The sequence below is a fragment of the Rhea americana genome, unplaced genomic scaffold (assembly GCF_003343005.1).
Source record: "Rhea americana isolate MKP2758 unplaced genomic scaffold, rheAme1 scaffold_37, whole genome shotgun sequence".
Classification (NCBI taxonomy): domain Eukaryota; kingdom Metazoa; phylum Chordata; class Aves; order Rheiformes; family Rheidae; genus Rhea; species Rhea americana.
In genome coordinates, this window is record NW_028186501.1 from 478916 (window position 1) to 499185 (window position 20270).

The 20270-nt window shown below is 41.7% G+C and overlaps 1 protein-coding gene across 4 annotated transcripts in view; it reads left to right on the plus strand.

Annotated features, from left to right (window-relative positions):
* Positions 1 to 20270, plus strand: part of PPP2R2B (protein phosphatase 2 regulatory subunit Bbeta) — a 108566-nt gene that overhangs the window by 11745 nt on the left and 76551 nt on the right. Inside the window, exon 2 of one of the 4 annotated variants that reach the window (XM_085312720.1) lies at positions 11031 to 11173. The exons of 2 other annotated variants lie outside the window; for them this stretch is intronic. In XM_085312720.1, the coding sequence (XP_085168846.1) occupies positions 11065 to 11173 (109 nt within the window). In that variant the 5' untranslated portion in view covers positions 11031 to 11064. Of the gene's footprint in view, positions 1 to 4876; positions 4970 to 11030; positions 11174 to 20270 lie in introns of those variants that run through there. One more of the 4 variants, XM_085312722.1, reaches the window with a different exon arrangement.

The window sequence follows — 20270 nt, forward strand, 5'->3', positions numbered from 1 at the left end:
TGGTAGGTGCCAGCTGAGGGGATATGAAGGCCAGGATGTTTAATAGCTTGCATTTGAGCTGATTTTAAAGCTTACCTCAAAAGTACCCTTAAGCTAGAAGGTTAGCTTTTTAGGGGTCTTTAACATGAAAGCTCAGCCAGAGGCACTTTAAAACTAAGCTCTTTACCTTAAGGGCACCTCTAGGCTAAGCTTTTGGCCTTTGGAAGATTTTTGAGTGATACATGTTAAAAACAGAAATAAACATTTCCTCATATGCTCCAGCCAGCAGACTTCTCTATGATTCACCACAGAAAGTAAGTTTAGGTATTCATTTTACTGTATCTTACTAAGATCTTTGGAATAGGCAAAGTTAGTGAAAGAAAAAGCCGAAACCAAATGATGAAAAGACTGTTTGGAAATCTAATCCCAAAATCTAGTTTAAAGCTTCTGGTCCCAGATGTTGAATTATCAGTTAAATGGAAAATCTAATGGCTAAATTCAGGGTAGCTACCTGATCTGTGCTTAGTATGTGTATCCCATTCTCTGGCTTCGCACAGTTTCTGCTTAGCTGCTTTGCAGAGCAAACTGTAGCCTGGCTGCCTGGAGTACTTTTGGGAAGGCAGGATTGCAGAGCCAACACCTTTGGCTTGGAGTCGACCTAAAATAGCCAGTGTTTCTSCTCATTCTTTTTTGCTGAGGTTAATAATTATGATGGACCCTATACTTGGCATCAGTATCTCAACTTTATCCCAACCATGTTGACTGCAAGTGTGTTTATTTTTCTGGTGAGTCATTCTGATGGCTTTGACCTGAGCTAGGTCAGGCCAGCAGCAATTGGGAGCTTCACTGAAGTCTGAATTACCCTGGAGTGAAACCCACATAAATTAAATCTGAAGCTGCATTAATACTGCAGAATGGCATGTGTATTGGAGGTACATTAACATTGTGTAAGTATGCAAGTATACTGCATGCTTTCGTGTAACTAATAGTCTATAATTATATATGAAGAGAAGCCATTAATTGAAGGCTGCTGGAATAGAACACTGAGTTAAGTTTTTTTGGTCTGAGTCTTATATCCTTGCTTTTTAGTGAAAAGTATTAGGCTTCCTCTAATCTCAGTTCTTACATTTTTCTGAATTTGCACCACACGCAGGAATCTAACTGTCTGGTCTGTTCTTTTCAGAACAGTAATTGAAGTTAGTTTTGTGCAGCTATGAACAAAATGGATTATTGGGAAAAGAATCAAATTCCTTATCCAGAATACTCGGCATAGAGTCGGAAGGAGATGTGGTATATGAAAATCTGTTTTTCCTCTTTCTGAATTTAAGAGCTTGTTTCTGCTAAGCCCCTTTTTATTTATTCATTTATACTTGCTCTATGAAGGTTAAATCATGTAACGTCCAGTTCTTCCATGGGTTCCTGGGTGGTGCTAGATGCAGCGAGAGAAGTGCTGTGGTAAGAGAGAATGGAAAGCAACAGGCCCACGTCTGGTCATCTTTAATAGAAAAAAATGATAAATGTTGTCCAAACTGGGTGTGATGGGGAAGCTCTGATAAGCAGTCATGCTATTCATGAGTTGGCAAGATACCCAGTTCTATAGCTGCCAGGTTCAATTATTGGTGTTTAGGCATATTGGTAGTGCAGATGGTTCTGCTTTCTCTATTAGGGATGATTGGTGCACCTGCATTTTTGTTGTGGTAGCTCAGGAGTTGGAATCATCTTTGCTTGGCTATGGTGTTCACATTTGCTTTGCCTTTTTTCTTACTTTATGTGTCCATTTCAAGGACTTTTATGAAAAAACAACATTTTTCCTTAGTTATGTGTGTATTTACAGGGTTTTATTTTGCTCTCTGCTACCTTCAGAAATCTAAAAAAGAGGAAAGAAACTGTTTCAGCTGTCACAGAGATACAGAGCATTCTTGTTGCAATTACACCTTTTCTGTATAATTTTTGCCACAGATGGTAGGGGTAAGACCCATGGTTTTTTGTTTAAAAGCTGGTGCTCTCAGGGCACTTCAGTGGGAATAAATTGTACAAGCCTACTTCAAAAAATATTACTATATGTCCTTAGGAACCCAGTTTGAATTATTCCTCCTTAATAATATTCTAGATTTTGCCCTGTAAGGGGCAAAGACTCAAAGATGAGAGAGAAAATTCACTCTGGGTGACTCCTCTGTGCTTTGTCATTCAATCAAAGGCTCAAGCTGTCCGTGTCTCCAGGACAGGTGAGGCAGCAGCTCTTCCCATGGTGAGAGGCAGGAGGTGTCCGCGGGACTGGGTGACACTAGTTCCTCACCCCAAACCTTTTCACTCCGCCCTGTGAAGCAGCAAGGATTCCGTGTGCGTGGTGCAGCCCTGGCCAGGCTGCCGCTGGCTTGGGTCAAGCAGCTGCTCCGCAGGTGCAGCCTGCGGGGGGGTGCGGTGGGAGGAGGCCGGGAAAAGGAGCGGAGCGCTTTGTAGCTCTGGAAGGAGGATCGCTCTCTGGCGTTTCAGCATTCAGCACCTGGGCATTTGGAAAACCAGAGAGTGCCGCCATCTTTCCTCAGCCTATTCCTGCTCTCTGAGACCTTGAATTGTACATGCCAGTGCAGGTCCAACCTCTGCCTTGGGAAGGTGAGGTCCCGGTGCTTGCTGTGGCTGCCCTCCTGGCTTGCATTTCTAAATGACGTTTATTCCAACTTCTAAGACACATAATACTGTGGCCCAGAAGACTGTAACAAAGTAGACACTGGAGAAAACTAAAAACTGTCTTTTGATTGTGCTGTCTCCCCCTAGACAGCTTCAGTGAGTCAGGGATGCTGCTTTGGCCATGGGCAATTTTGGATGACTCAGAAGGCATCTCGCCAGATTTGCAATGCTGGTAATTGGGTTGGCAGCCAGGGAGCCTTTTGCAGCCATATTTACAGCCTAAAGCATCATTGCTGTTGCATTCCTTAGCTGCCACACAACAGGTCTTTCCTTGGCATGTTTTAAACTTAATTGCAATGTGGATTCCACCAGGATTCCCATGGGTCTGTCAAATTTTCTGTATAAATATTTCGCTTGATTTCCTGAAGATAGCAATTACATCTTGATTGGGAAAGGTCCTCTGCCAGTTTCCCTCATGTGATGAGCTGATGTCACCATTGTAACTTCTTGGTGCTCATTGGCTTCTTTGAAAACGCTGTTTTGTTGACTCTCTGCTAAGAGCAGTTCTGCCTTTGAGCATACAGTTGGCTGCATTTTGGGAGCCAGCGCAGGCCCTGATGAAAGTCAATATAAGCAGGGTCTGAGGTCTAACTCCATGTGATGTTCTCATCAGTTAGAGGTGGAATTTTGTAATCAAAGCAATGACRTTCTAAACCTTTTAGTGCAACAATAAAGGTGCTTTGTATCTGTAAATCATGGGTGTTAGTATAAGCATTAGTATATTGGTTTCACAAGGAAAATGTTATGCTGCTGTAAATTTATGGCCAGATGCTGAAGTAGATGTGTATATATTAAAAAAAAAAGAAAGAAAGAAAGAAGGAAAGAAACTAGATTCACATAAGGCCTGAGTTGGATATCAGCTTTTACTGTTGAAAAAGTATATGTTTTTGCACTAATTTCCCAAGCTAAAATCTGACCTCATTTATATTCTTCCAAAGTTATTGACTGGAGAGTGGGGTTGAAATTGGTTTTAAATTCTCATAAGCATGATATTGAGCAGCTGTTTAAAAGAAATTAATCTTCCCATTCTACTGGGACCACTCTGAACTATCTGAATATACAGTTGCAGTTGTTCAGACTTCGCCTTCAGTTCCCTTTGGGTGAGCCAAGGGCAGTCTTGCTAGAATTGAGTAGAAATGGTGGGGTTTTATAGTGGTCGGAGTTTTGATGATTACGGACCAGGAATAAAACTATTTGGATTAACACATCAGGGCATAGATCTCAGATGAAGTATACTTGGCCAGTCTGTCCTTAAGTGAGGGCCAAGAGCTAGGAAAATTCCTGGACATGGAATTTGTTACGGTAAATGGGAATGGTCATTGAGCAGGAGGCCAATTTGCTGAGTTTTGAATTCTCTGCTAAGTTTTAATTAAAATGCAATTGAAAGGATGAATGTAGATCAGAACTGCCTGGCAAAGTGGTTATTAGAGTTGCATGGTGCTTACTGAAACTGCTCATTAACGGCATTGCCTAGGTTTTCTCCAGGCTTTGAAGCTGTGCATTCTGACTTTTTTGTTTGTTTGTTTGTTTGAATAAATACCACTTGTTTGCTGGAGATAGTGATTTTTTTTTCATATGAGTTGGTATTCTCTCTCTCATCCAAACCTTCTATGCCTGAGCAGTGCTGGTTCTGTTCAGGTTATATTACCCAATAACAGCAGGGGCCTTGGTGAGCTGGGAAGAAGCAGAAGCTACCCAGGATGCTGTTAATGGGCAGCACATGTATTCTCCCCCCTTAGGGTCTGTTTGGACTAATGAAGGCTTTTAGGAGGGTATGCAGCTCTTCTGTGAAATCATTAAAGCTCTGACAATTTCTGACATCCTCCTATTTTATTCCAGCACAGAAAAACTTGCATGGGAATATTATTAGCTGCAAGTTAACGAACAATAGCAAGTCATAGAGCAAAAACAAAAAACTGGAAAAACTCAGGATTGAAGTTCTGCCCAACAGTTCTACTGAGCCTTTACACTTTGTAGGAAGCCATGCTAACTTCGCTCAGCGAGMGGGGATGAACATGCATAGAATCAGAAACTCATTTAAAAAGTCACAGTAAAGGTATGGGCTTTGCACTACATGGGACTCTCTGTAGCAACGTTTTCTGTTTTTTCAGGCTTATTCTGCTGAAATTGCTGAAATGGGTGCTGTTAGAATGGTGTCTCTTGTTTTTGTTCACAAGGAAGTAATGTGAAACACACTAGCTCATGTCAGGAGAGGCTTCAGAAACCTTCACAGAGTGCTGGATGCCTTTGCTTCGTTACTTGGCCTTTGCTTCATTACTTGCCAGAGAAAGCTTAGAACCAGGTAAGTAGATGCAGAAAGTACCCAAGTCTTGAGGCATTTAATACCTTCAATTTTTTTTTTCTTTTTGTTCTGTTTAAATAACCTGATTGTTTGAAAGATATGATTACAGAAGAGTGTGTAACCAAGTGTGTCTTAGCATATTGCACGTGCCACATGCTTCATAACATAAAATTAGGTGATGTAAAGTGGTATGTGGAGTATACACAAAGTTAAAGGCTTAGGCACTGCTGGCTATCCGCTGGGTATTTGGTTGGGTCGGTGAAGTGATAGGATGCAGTCCTGCTCCTAGTCCCAAGCTGTGTAGATGCCTCTGATGAGCAGGGCAGTCTGAAGACACGCCTGTGTTTCAAGGAGCTCTGTGTTTATGAGCGTTTCCTTGCGTGCATTTCCAAGGGCACCCAGGCGGTGGTGGTGTTCAGTTATGTTTGRTGACCGTGTGAATTGGATCAGCCGCCAGGTGATCCTCCGCTATTTCCGGGGTGGCCTATTTGCTCTTTKCTAATGGTAGCAATGGCAGTGATTTCTTCTTAAGATCGCGAGACAAGTAAAGAGTTGTTGTTCTGTACAGAGCAGGGAAGATTCCCTTTTAGGGTTTTTGTGTACACAAATAGGAATTTGGAACAGGTGATTTTTAGAAATCTGGAGTGTTTTAGGATTTTTTTTCCCAAGTTTTTAGATGCACTACAGATTTTGAAATCATTCCTTTTGCAGTTCGTCTATGAATGATTACCCCTTTACAGCACCTTATTAACATTTCCTCTTCTGCATTTGCCCCATCCTGTCTTAACTGYCTGGGCTGCAGCAAGCAGCACACTTGCTGTGAAGTGTTTTGGGGAAAGTGCTCTGAGCAGAAGCACTGCAGCGACTTGTCGGTATTGCTTTCGGATACAGCGGCAGCACTCGTGCTCTGTACGAGGAGGGCAGATCAAACAGATGGTCACAGTCATTTCATTACAGATTAGCTCTCCTCCCGTGTTATTTCGGCGTCAACAGCTCAGGCAACCTGCAAACAAGCCCGTTTGCCCACGGTGGTGGTGAGGCACGTGCTGCCTTGGGAAAGCTGCCACCCCGTTGGAGCCCTACCCAGTTGGTGTTAACGTAGCAGGAGCCTGTGGTTACTGGCCTTGCCAGGGGCTCTGCGGAGCACCTCAAGGGGCTGAAGCAAAGCATCTGCCATGGTGYCTAGGGTTTTGATCAACTTCTATAGCATCTCACTGCTCTTTCTCTCTTTCTTTATTTTTGCCAACAGTCGTTCTTTAATAATTCTTTAATAGTACGTGTAGGGTGCAGGGGGTAACAGTGGTGGGGTGCACGAGGATAGCAGTGGGGTGTAGTGCATTTGCTGCAGCCAGCCCTGTGCTCCTGGAGCATGCTGCTCCGGCTCTGGTTGCTCCCGGTAGAGCTGCAGTGGGAGCATTCACCCACCACGTGGCTCTCGTGCTGGACGCTGCCCATGTGTGCACCTGACCTGGGGCCCTTCTGCCAGGGCCATGGATGGGCTGGGATCTGGCCACCTGTGTCTGTTACCTTGGCTGGAACAACACTGGATACTGATGCCATCCTGGATTTCCCTGTGYTTTGTTGAGGATTATTTTATAAAAAATAYTTTTAATTGCAGATATTCCATCCTATCATCACAGGATTTTGCAGTGATATCTCTCCTGCCCTTGTTCGTGTCAAGAAGCTGCTCTCCATTGCACTCTGGCTCTAATTAGAAACCCCCGTGTGACCACGGGTCTGCAGGATGCCTAGTGCTAAGGCTTCCTGCAATCTATGTCATCAAACCAGCTCTAATAGCAGGAAAGGGTAGAATTAAGAGCATATTTCCAAGRCTCTAGAGGTATTCCCATTATGTGGCTATATTTCACCTGACTACAGATAAGTTCAGCTGTAGCTTCCCAATGTTCCTGTGTCAATGGTATTTAATTAGTGCTTAAATCAGCACARAGGTACCCTTCTGTCATCCCTCCCACTCTGAAAAGACCATATTTAGATTGCAGGGTTGCACAGCTAGGACTGCTTGGAGCAGGAGAGAGAAAAAGCAGCTGACTGAGAAACCTTGTTCTTTACAGAGTAGATCTGCTGTCTCTTTTCACGGTGAGCTTGAAAAGGAGTTATTTTACATGGGTTTGGGGTGGGGGGCAGAACGGAGTGGCCTACTGATAAGGAAAACCCAGGGAAAAGGTGTCCACTTTTTCTCCTCACTACTTGTGGTTTGCTTCCCRGACAGGTTTGCTCCACACAGCCGGGGACAGGCTGAATCCCCTTTCCTGGCCGAAGCCCTGCAGTGAGGGCACACGTTCCCTCTCCCTCCACAGGCTGCCCTTCAGCACAACCCATAGGCTTGGCTCAGTGGCTTTCATAACACCTGGGTGCATGTTTAGCCACTCTGCAAATGAGGGTGGTTTACTAAACTAGGTCTGTATTTTTGGTTGGCAGGATCAGATAGTAAATATCCAGTGGTAGTTGTCAGCATCCAGATTTTTGTGTGCTCTCTCTGCTGAGCCCATCTAGGAATTTCACAAATTACTGTGTCAGCAGACAAGAAGAGCCACAAGTCCAAGTGTGTTTAATTTAAAAAGAAATTCACAAAGAGAGTTGTCTGAGGCTTAACCTTTCTACTCCCTGCGGTCAGTTTAGCTGAAGCAAGGTCACCAAAATAAAGTCCYAGAAATTATTTAAATGTTTTGATATTGTGGTGAGGCTGTGCAGGTATAACTACTACGTACAAAAACCTGTGCTTGCTGTAAAAGCCTGTATTATACCATTTGATAGCAATCTAACAAATTCCGTGCTATACTTCAAATGATTTTCTAATGTGGATTATAAAAGAAAAACAGACTGCCATAGGCTGATCTTGCTATATTTAGGAAATAAATGCTTTATCAGCTTTGTAAAAGCCATATGGTGGATTTATTCACAATCAGCGGTTCCATTCAAATGCAAGTTCACAGCATTTAGTAATAAATTTTCCAGTATACAGCTCAGCACTCTGTTTTTTTTTTCCTTTTCCAGCATATGATTTGAGAGCGGTCAGCTGGCAGCGGTTGTAAGCCACCTCTTGTCTAGGCAATGCATATTCGGCAATATAATTTACCGCTAGTAGTAGTGAGTCCTTACAAACTCCTGCATATTTCATCTTCAGTTTTTGTCACTATGCAGATTTATTTTTAGTGTCTTTAGTGGCTTCTTTTTTCCTTTCTACACAGTGTTATATAGCAATGTGCCTTTTTGGCTCGGTTTTCTCTGGAAATGGGACTTGTTAGATCATGCTCTGCATGTGAATGTGTGTCTAAGTAGCCATCAGACCTGCTGTCCTTGATATCTTCTGGCACTTGCTTCTGCTCCATCAGATTTGGCCAAGAGCAAGAGGTGTGGGGGATGCCAGATTTGTGAAAACGCAGGAGGAGGGAGACTGTTCCAGTGCCCTCTGCAAGGAGAGAGTGGTCTTGGCATTTGTTTGCAAGATGGGTGTGTGCATACACGTATGGCTGTGAGCAGTTAGTAGATACAGTGCCTGGTCAAAAATAGACCTGAGACATGACTTTTGGATTTCAGTCTGAACTCAGAAATTCTCCTAGCAGAAGTAAATGCTAATGCATAACCATAGATGACTTCTGGTGTGGACTGTGCTGATTTTTAAACTTGATCTTTGTGAGTACTGAATGTTCATGGTAGTATCTGCTGAGTGCCTGTGACCTCACTGACTTTACAGGGAGTAGAGGRTGGTTAGCTCCTCTTGGCAGCATTCATCTGCTTCCACAACTCAGTCTTCATCAATTTATTCATTTAGGATCTGTTCCTGAATATCTGAGCTCAGCTTACTTCTCTCACTGGATTAACTGTGTTGTGGCCRATTTCAGCCACAAATCTCTTTTCCCTGTGCCTATTCCAGCTGCTCTGCCTACCTGTATAAGGACAGCACTTAGCACTAAATGGCTTCAAAAAGATCTTTAAAGCATTAACTAATTAATCTGCACGTCATCTTTGTGAAGTAGCTATGCATTGTTTAACCAACTGGAGAAGAGAACTGAAAAGGGACTTTAAATCGGGCTTAGAATTTGGGAATTTGTGACTTTGATCTAGACATTCTTCATACTTAAATTCTGAGCTGCTCCATTACACTATTTACTCCTTTTGCTGTCTTAGCCTGGAGTTGAGTATTTTTTTATGATAGGGTTATAAGGTGCTATAAAACTCCAGATTTCTAAAATGTGAGGGGCTTACCAGTCCCAATTTTCTGTCTCACTAGTCAGAGAATACAAGTAAGCCTATAAGGCAGGGAATGCAACTAGTAAGATGCTTTATGGGGCTCAAATGCTCCTTATGTTGTCTCATAGCACACCTTCCACCCTGAAATACAGCATGCTGATTTGCCTTCCATGATGGAAACAGGGAGTTGCCTATGGTTCATGGACTTGCATTTTAAGTTGTCTACATGAAGCACATCTATTATTTCCAAGACTGTGCATGCAAGAAAAGCAGAACAATTCCATGCCCAGCTGTTCATATGTGTTTACTCCTGTGCAGTCTCTATGCCCGCTTTAATATGTTCATCACCTAGCACTGGCAAGGCACTTCTTGACAGTGAAGCCTGAGCTGGACTTCAGAGCTAGGGGTAGTATGTCCCCTGTGAAGGGAATCCTGCAAGAGCAAAACAGGGTCCCAAAGACCTGCCCAGGACAACCTGCTGAAGAGTGTCCCTTGCTGTTCCTCAGAGCTTGAGTGGCATGCATACCCTACCATCTGGTGTCTGATGCTTGCTGCTGGATAGGCAACATATGCAGGAGCAGGAGGAGAGGGGGAGGAGGCTGAATATGGCCCTTGCTGCAGAGCCCTTGTTCCCTTGGGGAACCTGGTGCGCGATGATTAACCAGACGTCTCTTCTTGCTCTCTCTTGGGCACAGTGAGAGATGCTTTCTGGCAGTTGAAATCCCAGAAAGTGCTGCATATACGGAGGCTGTAGTCAGTATAAACCCGTGCTGCCTATATCCCAGTTTCCTGAAGGAGAACATACTTGGCTTTTTGGATCACTTACTTAAAAGTGTTTGGTACTGGGCACATTACCAATCAGAAACAAACCTCTGTTTTCCTCTAGATCTTAGTGAAAATGGTGTAAAAGCCACAGGAATAGTCAAGAAAATGGTAGGAGAGTAGTTCACCATCACTTTGTTGCATTCATTTGGCAGCAATAGCACAATGCCAAATTCAGATTTATTGGGGCGTTTTCCAGCTCCCTATCTACAGCAGTACAGCTGAGATCACAGCTGATTCCTCAGTGGCTCAGTTTGAGAATGACCATGTTGCACACACTTGAGCTACCCTATTGCTCTTTCCCAAGGATGGCTCTCATCCTTTAACCCAGAATGACATACAACTCCAGCATACAATTTAAAGAGGAAATTAAGTATGTGCTGGACCATGTTGCAGTGATTAGTCTGCTGAAAACAAAACCATTTCCTCATCCATGAACCTGAGTTTAATCTTCAAATTATACATCTGGCTTGGAGCATAACCTGAAGGAATCGTTTGGGCAATTGAAAAAAAATCATGCTAGATATGACAGAGTCCATTTTCAGGAAAACATTGCTGCCTAGTGCAGATACTGTGCTGGATGTCACTTGTGCTGTGAGTATCTCCACATTAGAAACCTGAGAGAAAGCCACAAAACTCATCACCGAGGAGTTACTATAAAACGTCACAAAATGGAAAGATTTCTTCATCTCTTCATCTCATCTCCAGCGTATGCTCTATTCCTCTAGAGTTAGGAAACCTCTGTTGTTTGCCCTTCAGTGAATATATTAGAATGTGTTTCTTATGTGTGTAAAGATAAAAAAAATGGCTTTCTAAGAACATGTACAATTAGCACCTGGAATTCAGCAGGGTAGATGCAGGAGAGAAGCAAATCCTGGGCTTTGCATAGTTCTGGTAGAAGGTGCAGCAACAGGCAAGGTAATTACTGTTAAGCAGTGTGCCATTATTTTAAATGTTAAGAGACAACCTTGGGTTTCTGAGGAGTTTCTTGATTTTAAATAATTTCTTTTCCTCTTCTTTTGACCAGCTGCAAATTCTCTCTGGAATTCTTCTAGCAATTAATGAAATCAGTCTATTTTCTTCTTCTTTCTCCTGCTTGGGGACACCATTACCATGGTTACCTGGATACCTGTTCTGTGGACGCTGCAGTGATTCAGCTACTGAAATGTGGTGGGTTTTTTTGCCTATAAGTAGAAATCAGTCAATACCTTGATGTTATTGAACTAGTGGCTGCCTAAGCAGTGTTTATACCGTAAGATTTGAACTGCAATTTATTTTTATTGAGAGGTATGAAAACTACAATGACTTTGGACTGTCATTGAGCATTGATTAATGACAGTGCACAGTGGCAATGTGATCTGAAATGTATCTATCTGCCCCAAAGGAGGTTTGGGTGTGCTGAGCACTGAGGGCAGCCATAGGCAGTATGCATTACACTGGCGTCCTGCAGAGGCCGGTGATGAACTCCTGCGTTCACAGCCCATTGCTGTGTTTTGTACCTCCTTCCCCGAAGGGGGCTGCTAAGCGCTATGCATGTTAGTCAGTGCCAGGACTTGGCATAGCATCTGTTAGGATCAGCATAATCCAGTTCATTGAACCAGAGTGAGTGGGACTGTGTATTGCTGAATTTTATTGAATGAACAGTGTGTTTTATAAAGCATTTTTCTTCTTTCTGTAACATTCCCAAAGTAACTTAAAGCAACACGATACTTGTGTTGCCCTGTAAATGCCTCTCCCCCCTGCAAATCACCTGCAAAGCGTAGCGAGCGCAGGGGGGTCCCTGGAACAGTGGATCTCAGGTGAGTTACCAGCACAAACCAAGCACTCCGCGGTAGAGTTAGAAATAGGACTTGGCTCTCTTGATTTCTTGTCTTTATTGACCTTCTTGTCTCCACTACAAATAGAGTGGGTTTTTTTTGTTTCTTTTTAACAGAAGAAGAATTGGAATAAGAGCAAACTAGAAGTTACGACTTAGAGCAAGTCCAGGTTCAGCACTGAATAGACTCTAGGGATGCGTACGCTCTGCCCCTGCACTGTTTGCTCATCCCTATTCCAAATAAGTTTTATTTAGGAAGCTGTAAACTGCATTTTTTCCCTTAGGTTTTTACATAAAGCACCGGGACATTCCCTTACTGTTAGTTCCCATTCTGGTAATACCATGAAATAATAATGCACACCTTAAAAATGAATGGTATTTTTACCCAAATAAATAAATACCTCCTCATCTTCCTAATCAAAGGCCTGGATTCTCCCCAGATTTTGAATATCAAAGGTACAACAAAGTACTTGGCGGTGCCGTGTTATTTGATGAACGCTTTGAAGCGTTCCTCAGCTGGTTATTAGAGTTTGCTTATTTCTCAGGCCTCTTATTAAATATAATTTAACAAGTGCTGAAGGGAAAAGGAGGTCCCAAGCGCTTTGACGTGTTCTCAGCACGGAAGGTCAGCTACATACCAATGAGCCAGAAAGCAGCGTGATCAAACATAGGTTTCCTCATTTTTCTTGTTGACTTTTGGGGGGCTTGTGGGAGGGACCCGACCTGTCTGAATGTGCTTCGTCCTCCCTCTCCATGCTGCRTGGCTGGCAAAGCCAGCAGCTCCGCGCAACAAGCTAACTTCGGCCTCCGAGACACCCCGTGTGGCGGAAGTTTTCCTGGGGGTTCGGRTGCCAAGGCCACAGGCTGAGGGGGCTTCGGGACCTGCCACGGCCCCTCGGCTGGCGTGGTGGGTGCATCGTGCGCAGGGGAAGCTGTGCCTTCCTGCAGCCTCTGAGCCAGCGGAGGTGGGTGGCAGAGCTGTGCCCCCGTGCAGGGCCCTGTGGACGGTGCCCGGGCAGAGGCCATCGTCAACTCCAGATGCAAGGTCACAGCAGCTTTAATCCTCTGGGCTTCCATGACTCATTTGTTTTTCTTTAACATCGTGGCTGGAGTTGACCTGTGCAAAAGGCACAAAAGGCAAGGTTACGTCCTTGGGATTTTTTCAGTATGAGATCCCAGATGCAGCAGATGCTGGTTCTCCTTCTCTTGAAGAGGTTTGTGGAAATATTCCTCATCTCGTAGACCAGCTGTGTATTATAAACCCAGAATAAAATTTTCAATACTTGCCTGTGAAAACACCTTTGATACACCTTCCTTCTGCACTTGAAATCTACTCTTGCTTGGAGACTAACAGCACGTTGGCTTCCGAGACTGTGAAATCAAGTGGACTTTGGTATTTCAGTGGCATTAGAARTCTGGTTTTAAATACATGAGCTGTTTATGAAGAAAGGATTTATGCTTCTGGATGGCATGGATGTTATGGATTTTATCCCTTACACTAGAGTAGATTAGATTACAGTCTGCTCTAAAACTAGGGCAGTTTTTGTTGTCTTCTCTTTGGCAGATTGTCACAGAGAGGTTCCCTGAAAGGTTCATGCTATAAATAGTGCTGGTCAGGCTGGAAGGGAACCAGCAGAGCGGAGCTGAGCAGAGCTTGTAACTGAGAACTGGGGACTTGCATTTGAGCAAGGGAGAGGGTGGGATATGCTCTGTTGGATGGAAAGGGGCATTTTTCATAAGTGTTTTCAATGGGTCAGGAAGGAGTGGGTCAAGAAACGTGTTGGCCTGAGAGATAAATGTCTTTGTTGCAGGCGGAACTCACCTTGCAGTTTTCTTTTATTGACTGCTGCTTGTCACAGCTGCAAGCAGWCTTGCACACAAACACATGTGCACACCCTGCCAACGCAAGCTCACACACTGGCATTATTTCTCTTTAATCTTGTTTCTTAGTAACGTGCCTGAAGTGGAAATTTCACAACAAAACAAAGTGGCCATTAATGGAGTCAAAAGTAGGGGCCAATAAGAAGGTTTCTCTTCTATTTTTGCTGTGATTCCACCCTTAAATTCTGCATTTCTCATCTGAATTTAAAAAGCAAGCAATTCAGAAGCAGATGGCAACTGAAACACTATGTTACCCTATGAAGAAATATCATCAAAGTGCATTTTTGAACTACTACCTCATAGAAAAAATGCATTATTCCATTGAAAATGTCTAATTGGCTTGACTGTTTAATTTGATAGCAGCTTAGACTTCTTTACATCCAAACTGCTAATCGGAAGTCTTGGGCAATAGAATAACTGGAAAAGAAAACAAGCAGTTCAGCTGATTAAAAACAGGATACTACCCTGAACACACGGCACACGGCAGTGGGCACTCCCATGTCTCACTGGGGAGGCAAGTGGTTCCACTTCTTCTGGAGGGGTGGTATTCCCTCGACATGGGTGCAAGCATGTGTGTGCAGCGAGTGCATTGCCTACAGACGTGTCCTTGCAGCCCTTTACTGACTGGGCTACCCTCAAATCTCTATCTTTTCCTTTTTGTGCTGACTTTGTATTTTTTCAAGGGTAGCTGTCCTTCAGAGGAAAGGCATTGCAGGTCTGTCAGTACTTGATATTGCTCTTCATGTTGTCTGAACTTAAAGCTGTAACATTCATGCTGATGACATTTCACGTGTGTAAGACTGAGAAGACCATGGAGATTATTTCTGATAGAATGTCATGGTCATATTTTTCTGACACACGTTATTCGAGGGCAGGTGTGGAGGGAACACTACAGTTATACCCTTGATGTTTTGTTCCCTTGAACTGGTTGTCAGGAAAATGAAGCACTGCAACCTCTTTGCCATAGTCTGTTAGCAGTAATTACGTGTTGTGGTGCATGGATAGATCTGAAGCAGACTCTGCAATTAGAGGGATTATAAATGAATCTCTTCTCCTGCTCAGAAATGGCAAGATGGAGCAGAAAGACTACGAGAGATGAAGTGTGGGAAGTGCTTGAGACAAGCATTTGGGAGAGGAAGACCTGTAGGTGCTTATATTTTCTTTGTGTTGGTTTTGAGGAGGAGTTGGGCATGTAATTGCATTTCAGGACATCTATCTGCAGCAGTACTCGGTGCATATTGCAGCAAGTTAGGTTGAGTTGTTGACAAATGTGAACTCTGGGGAATCATGTAAAACACCACCCAAATGCGTTTTTTAAATTAGCACMATTACTTGTTTTAAGTGAGTAATCATGGTAAGCATGCATATGAGTTGATATACCATTTCACATATGTTTTGCATGAAGAACGGAGGGTTGAATGTTTTGATATCTCAGGACTAGATTGAATGTCCAGGGGAAAAAAAAATAGTAATGTTTTGATGATAAATACTCATGCTGATGAATCAATTACTCTTCATGCAAGAATGTTTTTTGCTTTAAATATTCAGAAAACATTCAAAAACATGACAAGAATARAATTAATTTTGTTTAATAAATTGGATTAAACTAACAGGATCTCTGCAAGGACAAGGACAATTGAATTTATTGTTATTTTGCATATTGTTCCAGTGTCATCTTGGTGGGGATAGTAGTCTATTTTAGGAAAAAATAAATGGAAGGCCAACAAAGTGTCAGTGATCTCATCATCATATTTCAGTGTAGACCCCTATATACCTAATGTCATACTGACCTCACTGTTCATAGTATTAGTACATGTAATTCAGGAAGATGGTTTGAGGTTGGCAGATACGCGTGTGAGCGCATACATATGTGCGTTCATGTGAGCCTATGTGGTGGACTAGGTTGGTGGTTGATTCATGATTTAGTTGGGGCTATTAGATTTCCTTCCCTGAGGCATTTTATAATCTGTTTAACAGRACAGAGTTGTTTGTCTTGTTTGCTGACTACTTAACAGATGGATTTGTGGTGTTGGTAATTACTGTATGAACGTTAATAAGATGTGGTATCTTTTATTAATTAAGTTTTCCAGGTTTGTTTTCCCAAATGACATGAGGTAGATTTATATATAAATATTAGTAATATACAAATATTAGTTTTACAACATTAGCATTTTGAGAAGTCATGTAAACTTCTAGGCTCTGCAGGATGGGGTTGKTTTTTTTGTCCTAAGATATTCTTCATAATTATTTTCTAGTAGCACAGTTTGTTTTTATGTTTTGCTAAAGGTTGGTCTCCTTAGTATAATGAAAATATAAACTTGGCCAATGTCCTAAATATTTTGTATRTTTATCATGGCCATGTAATGTTCTCCCATCTCATTTATATTCTTACGTTTACATCCTGTCTTTCATTTGAGAGAATTCCAGAAGTAGAAATCAGATGTAATAGGTGTAAACTATGTGTGCATAGTATGAAGACTATGCACACAGAAAAACCACTTCTCACCACTGCAATGCAGCCACTTTGGAGAACTGCTGTTAGGCACGAGTTGAAGACAAGAGTGTAAACATAAGCTGTGTTGTACCAGGAAATAGTGACAGGGTGCCCAAGAGGAGCCGTGCAGTGCAGAGCACTGGGGGCTTCATTTCCACCAGGGAGACCTTGGTCACTTGTACATCTCATGCCAGACTCTGAAAGGATGAATTTCACTCTGCATTGTGCAGAAATGGTCCCTTCGACTACCAGCATGCCTGGTTAAGTGCTGAATGATATACATTACATGGGGACATCAGTCAAATAAATGTCACACTTTCCCCAACTGTTGTTATTGTTGGAAGCATTTGCAAGTTCCACTGTGGAGAAGGCACAGCACCAGAAGTCGATGAGGCAGGAGCAGATAATCCCAGAGTTTGAGCATGGAATTTCTGTCATTCAGAGGGAAAGAATGAAATGAAAATAATGTGCAAATGAGTGACAGAGCTGTATTTGATGAAATTACCATGCCAACATGGATATTCCACAGGAGCACTAGTTGGCTAAATTTTCTGACTCTGTTATTTGCTGTTCCCTGTTTGTCAGTCGGAGACATGGAGAAAGAAGCATTACCATCTGAATTTAGGATTGCATGCATTTAAGAAATGTTGAGCAGGAAGAGCAAAACATTTCTTGATCTTCCATTAATGGTTAGGCCTTTTGAACATACACACAATTAAAGGTAAAAGGTTCACTTCTTAAAGGGTTTGATTTTATAGGAGATAATGGCGATAGGCAAATGTTGGCATGATGTGATGTGCGCATCGTGTGGTTTCACCCCTACGAACATACAGTATTAAAAGTGTATGGCTGTTTTCCTGTCGAGTTGTTCTATTGCTGCTTCTTTTACTCCTCTGTATTTGGCAGGAAATTCACATGCATGCTAAAAGCCACAGCTATAATTTTTTGTGACAACTCAGTCATTCTCGTAGAACATTATGGCCTTACCATAACAAAGAGGTGGATGAATCAGAATATGTTACGATGAGTTGCTGTGACGTTTCCATACYAAAATAGTCTCATGCTTAAAATATGTATGACAATAAGCAAACAAAGCGTGAATGAGGCTGGGCTATCTTTCCAGCCCTTGACTCCGAATTTCCAACCTTATTGCAGTACATTGCCGACAGACTTTCTATTTTTGTGTCAAGGCAGCTGTGGAAAAAAGTGCTGTCAGCAGGCAGGACCACAGTGCACGTTTGCTGTTGTCTCGGAAAGTGTCACTAAAAATTTAGAAAGTCCTCTGAATTCTGAAATAATTAAAAAGTAGATAACTACTTAAAGACTACTATGACAAGCTATCTGGGTTGTGCAGCTATCAGCATTGCAGCCAATTGTTTTAATTTGCCATATCCTTTTCTAAYGCATTACATTACACTGAAACCAGCAGCTTTTCTAAGCAATCGGCTGTGTGTATTTTACACAGCTGAAATTGCCTGCAGATCATCACATCAGATGCATCAGATCAGACATCCTAGACTTGGTAAGGGCAATACAAAAGATGGCAATAACGCTTGTGGGGCACAACTAGATTGCAGTGTGAAAAGTATATATATATGCATGCATAAATACAAGATCAGTCTATTTTATCCCTACTGTAGCATTCATTTTCTTTTGAATAGAGTTCAAACAAAAGTTGTRTGAGATACTCCATAACTACATAGTTGTTATTTGCTTTGTTCATGAGGGCAGTCCTTGAGAACGCCCAATTCTCTTAAATATTCTTATTGTGAAGGGTAGATCTGGAGTGAACAATTAGACGTCATTGTGTGCTTGGTACCTGGAAGATGTGCTTTTTTCCTGGCAAGTTGGTTTGCTGTAGATTGCAAAGATTCGTGAATTAACATATATATTATTGGGAAAACTGCACTGCAACTAATAAAGCTCCATGATTTATAATATGAGATGTATTTGTAATACATGCCATTGTAGTGACTCTCAACGGTATTCAATAACACATTCTACTGGTATAAAAGAGTTTGCAGTCAGTCTGCATTCAGTTCGCAGAATTACTTTTAGAAATATTCCACATTAAGCTCTATTACCTAAGCCAATCGTAAGTATTTTCTCCAATTGTTTGTATTTATATTTATCATCTAAAACAAATAAGAAATGATTCCAAATCATCAGTGTTTCTAAACATGTTTTTTTTTTTCCTATTTTTACAAATAATGGCTAAAATTATCATCACAGAATGAATCTGGTGAATTTGTCCCTAATTCTTTAAGATTTTTCTTTTATTTACTGGCTTGTTTTTACTTGAATTTGACAGAAATTTGTAAGACCTAGGGATGTTTCAGTGCATGAAAATATGCAAATAGAGAATACTCTTTCACTGATTTGTCTATGGTGTATGGTACTGCAAAGCAATCCCTGACTTTCCTTATTATCTTGAGAGTTGTTTTGAAAACTTATCCTTCTGATGGTTACGAAGCTTTCTTAAACTAATCCCAATATAGGTCTAGATTTCTGCTCAGCCACATATGCAGTGTGATTTTCTTTGGGAAATTAATCCTGTCTGAGTGATTAGCCTTTGTGCTTTCAGTTTTACGAAGATGGCGAAGCTGGATCTGAGCATTTTCCTCATGTCCCTTGCTAGCTGATGTTTGAGGACAAGCAGAATATTTTTTATGAAATAATAATCCTAGTGCTAAGTTTTGCAATGTTGTAGAATTTCCTGTGCTCTCATATTATAAGATGTAGGCATCTCTAGTTTAGTATATACCAGTATTTCATTACTTTTTGATGTAGCCCATGGCCAAATTAAATGAAGGCAGTGCAGTAAACTACGTGGATATTTTGGTGTCTCTTATTGGCATACATTCTTTCAAATAAAGTCTAGTTTTGAGGCCGTATGAAATCTTGTATATCCAGTGCTGATTTAACTAGAATATATTCTAAATAGCCGTTGTTACAAATGGTGTCTCTTCCTGGGATACACTGGGAAACATCCCAGTGCTCTGTATAAATACATTGTGCGACAAACTTAGCTTTTTCTGCTACTAAACTGATCCCAGTTTCTCCTTTTCTTCCTTCTTGTGATCCTCCAGCTGATGGATAAGCAATTTTGAGACTCGGTGATTTGATAGCTTTCAGATTTTTCCATTATGGAGGTGTGTGATTGTCATCTCTGCTCCATGGAATTGTTTTCTCCCTTTGGTTTGAAGATTGAAGTTTTTTAAGCAGGAGAGCAATGAATGACAAATACGAAACGCTCTTATACAGCAGTTTGCATGCAAATACTCACCAACAGCAGCCCGTTTCTAGWATCCCTGTGAAAAACCAAGCTCATATATAACAGGTTTTATGAATAGTAGATGAAAAGGGATACACACATGGCTGAAATGTGCAATCATTTGGAAGATAAGTAGATGATCTTGAATATAATTTTACAGTATTTGTTCCACTCAAATGCACATGAAAATTCACGTGTTCTCCTCCTATATTATGACCTAATCTAATATAAAACATTTGGGTAATTGTGGCACTCTGTGATATAGTGGAATTAACACAGTGATTTTCTTCACCAACTGAAAATAAATCAATGGGGAAAACTGAGGAAATAAAATGTTGCCTTTATTTTTCCAGTCCCTAATCACTGAATTTAGCTATTCAGCCTTAGACTTCCTATAATGGTTGTCTCATGAACAAAGTTCCAGTATCATCTTGCATTCTCTTTATCCCTTGTATYGTATTCCTCTGCAGTAGGCTGTAAGCAGTATGGGGCAAGGAGCCAGTATTTATGTATTGCAACGTGCAGTGTACATGGGTAGTGCACTCTATATATAGTGCTTCTAGTCCCCAGAAGACCTGCTGTATTTGTGTCTCGTAGTGGTTTTTCAGGCCTGGATACCAAACCAATATAAATCAGTTTTTGACATTTCATTGTCATGTGCTGGTGGAGTTTATTAGCAAAATAAAATAATAAAAAACAGTAGACCGCACTTGTRGTACCACTCAGAATAACTGCCTCCAAGCAAAAACGTATTCCTTAGCATAAGCTATGCTCAACTAATTCTAATACACTGATGGTATAA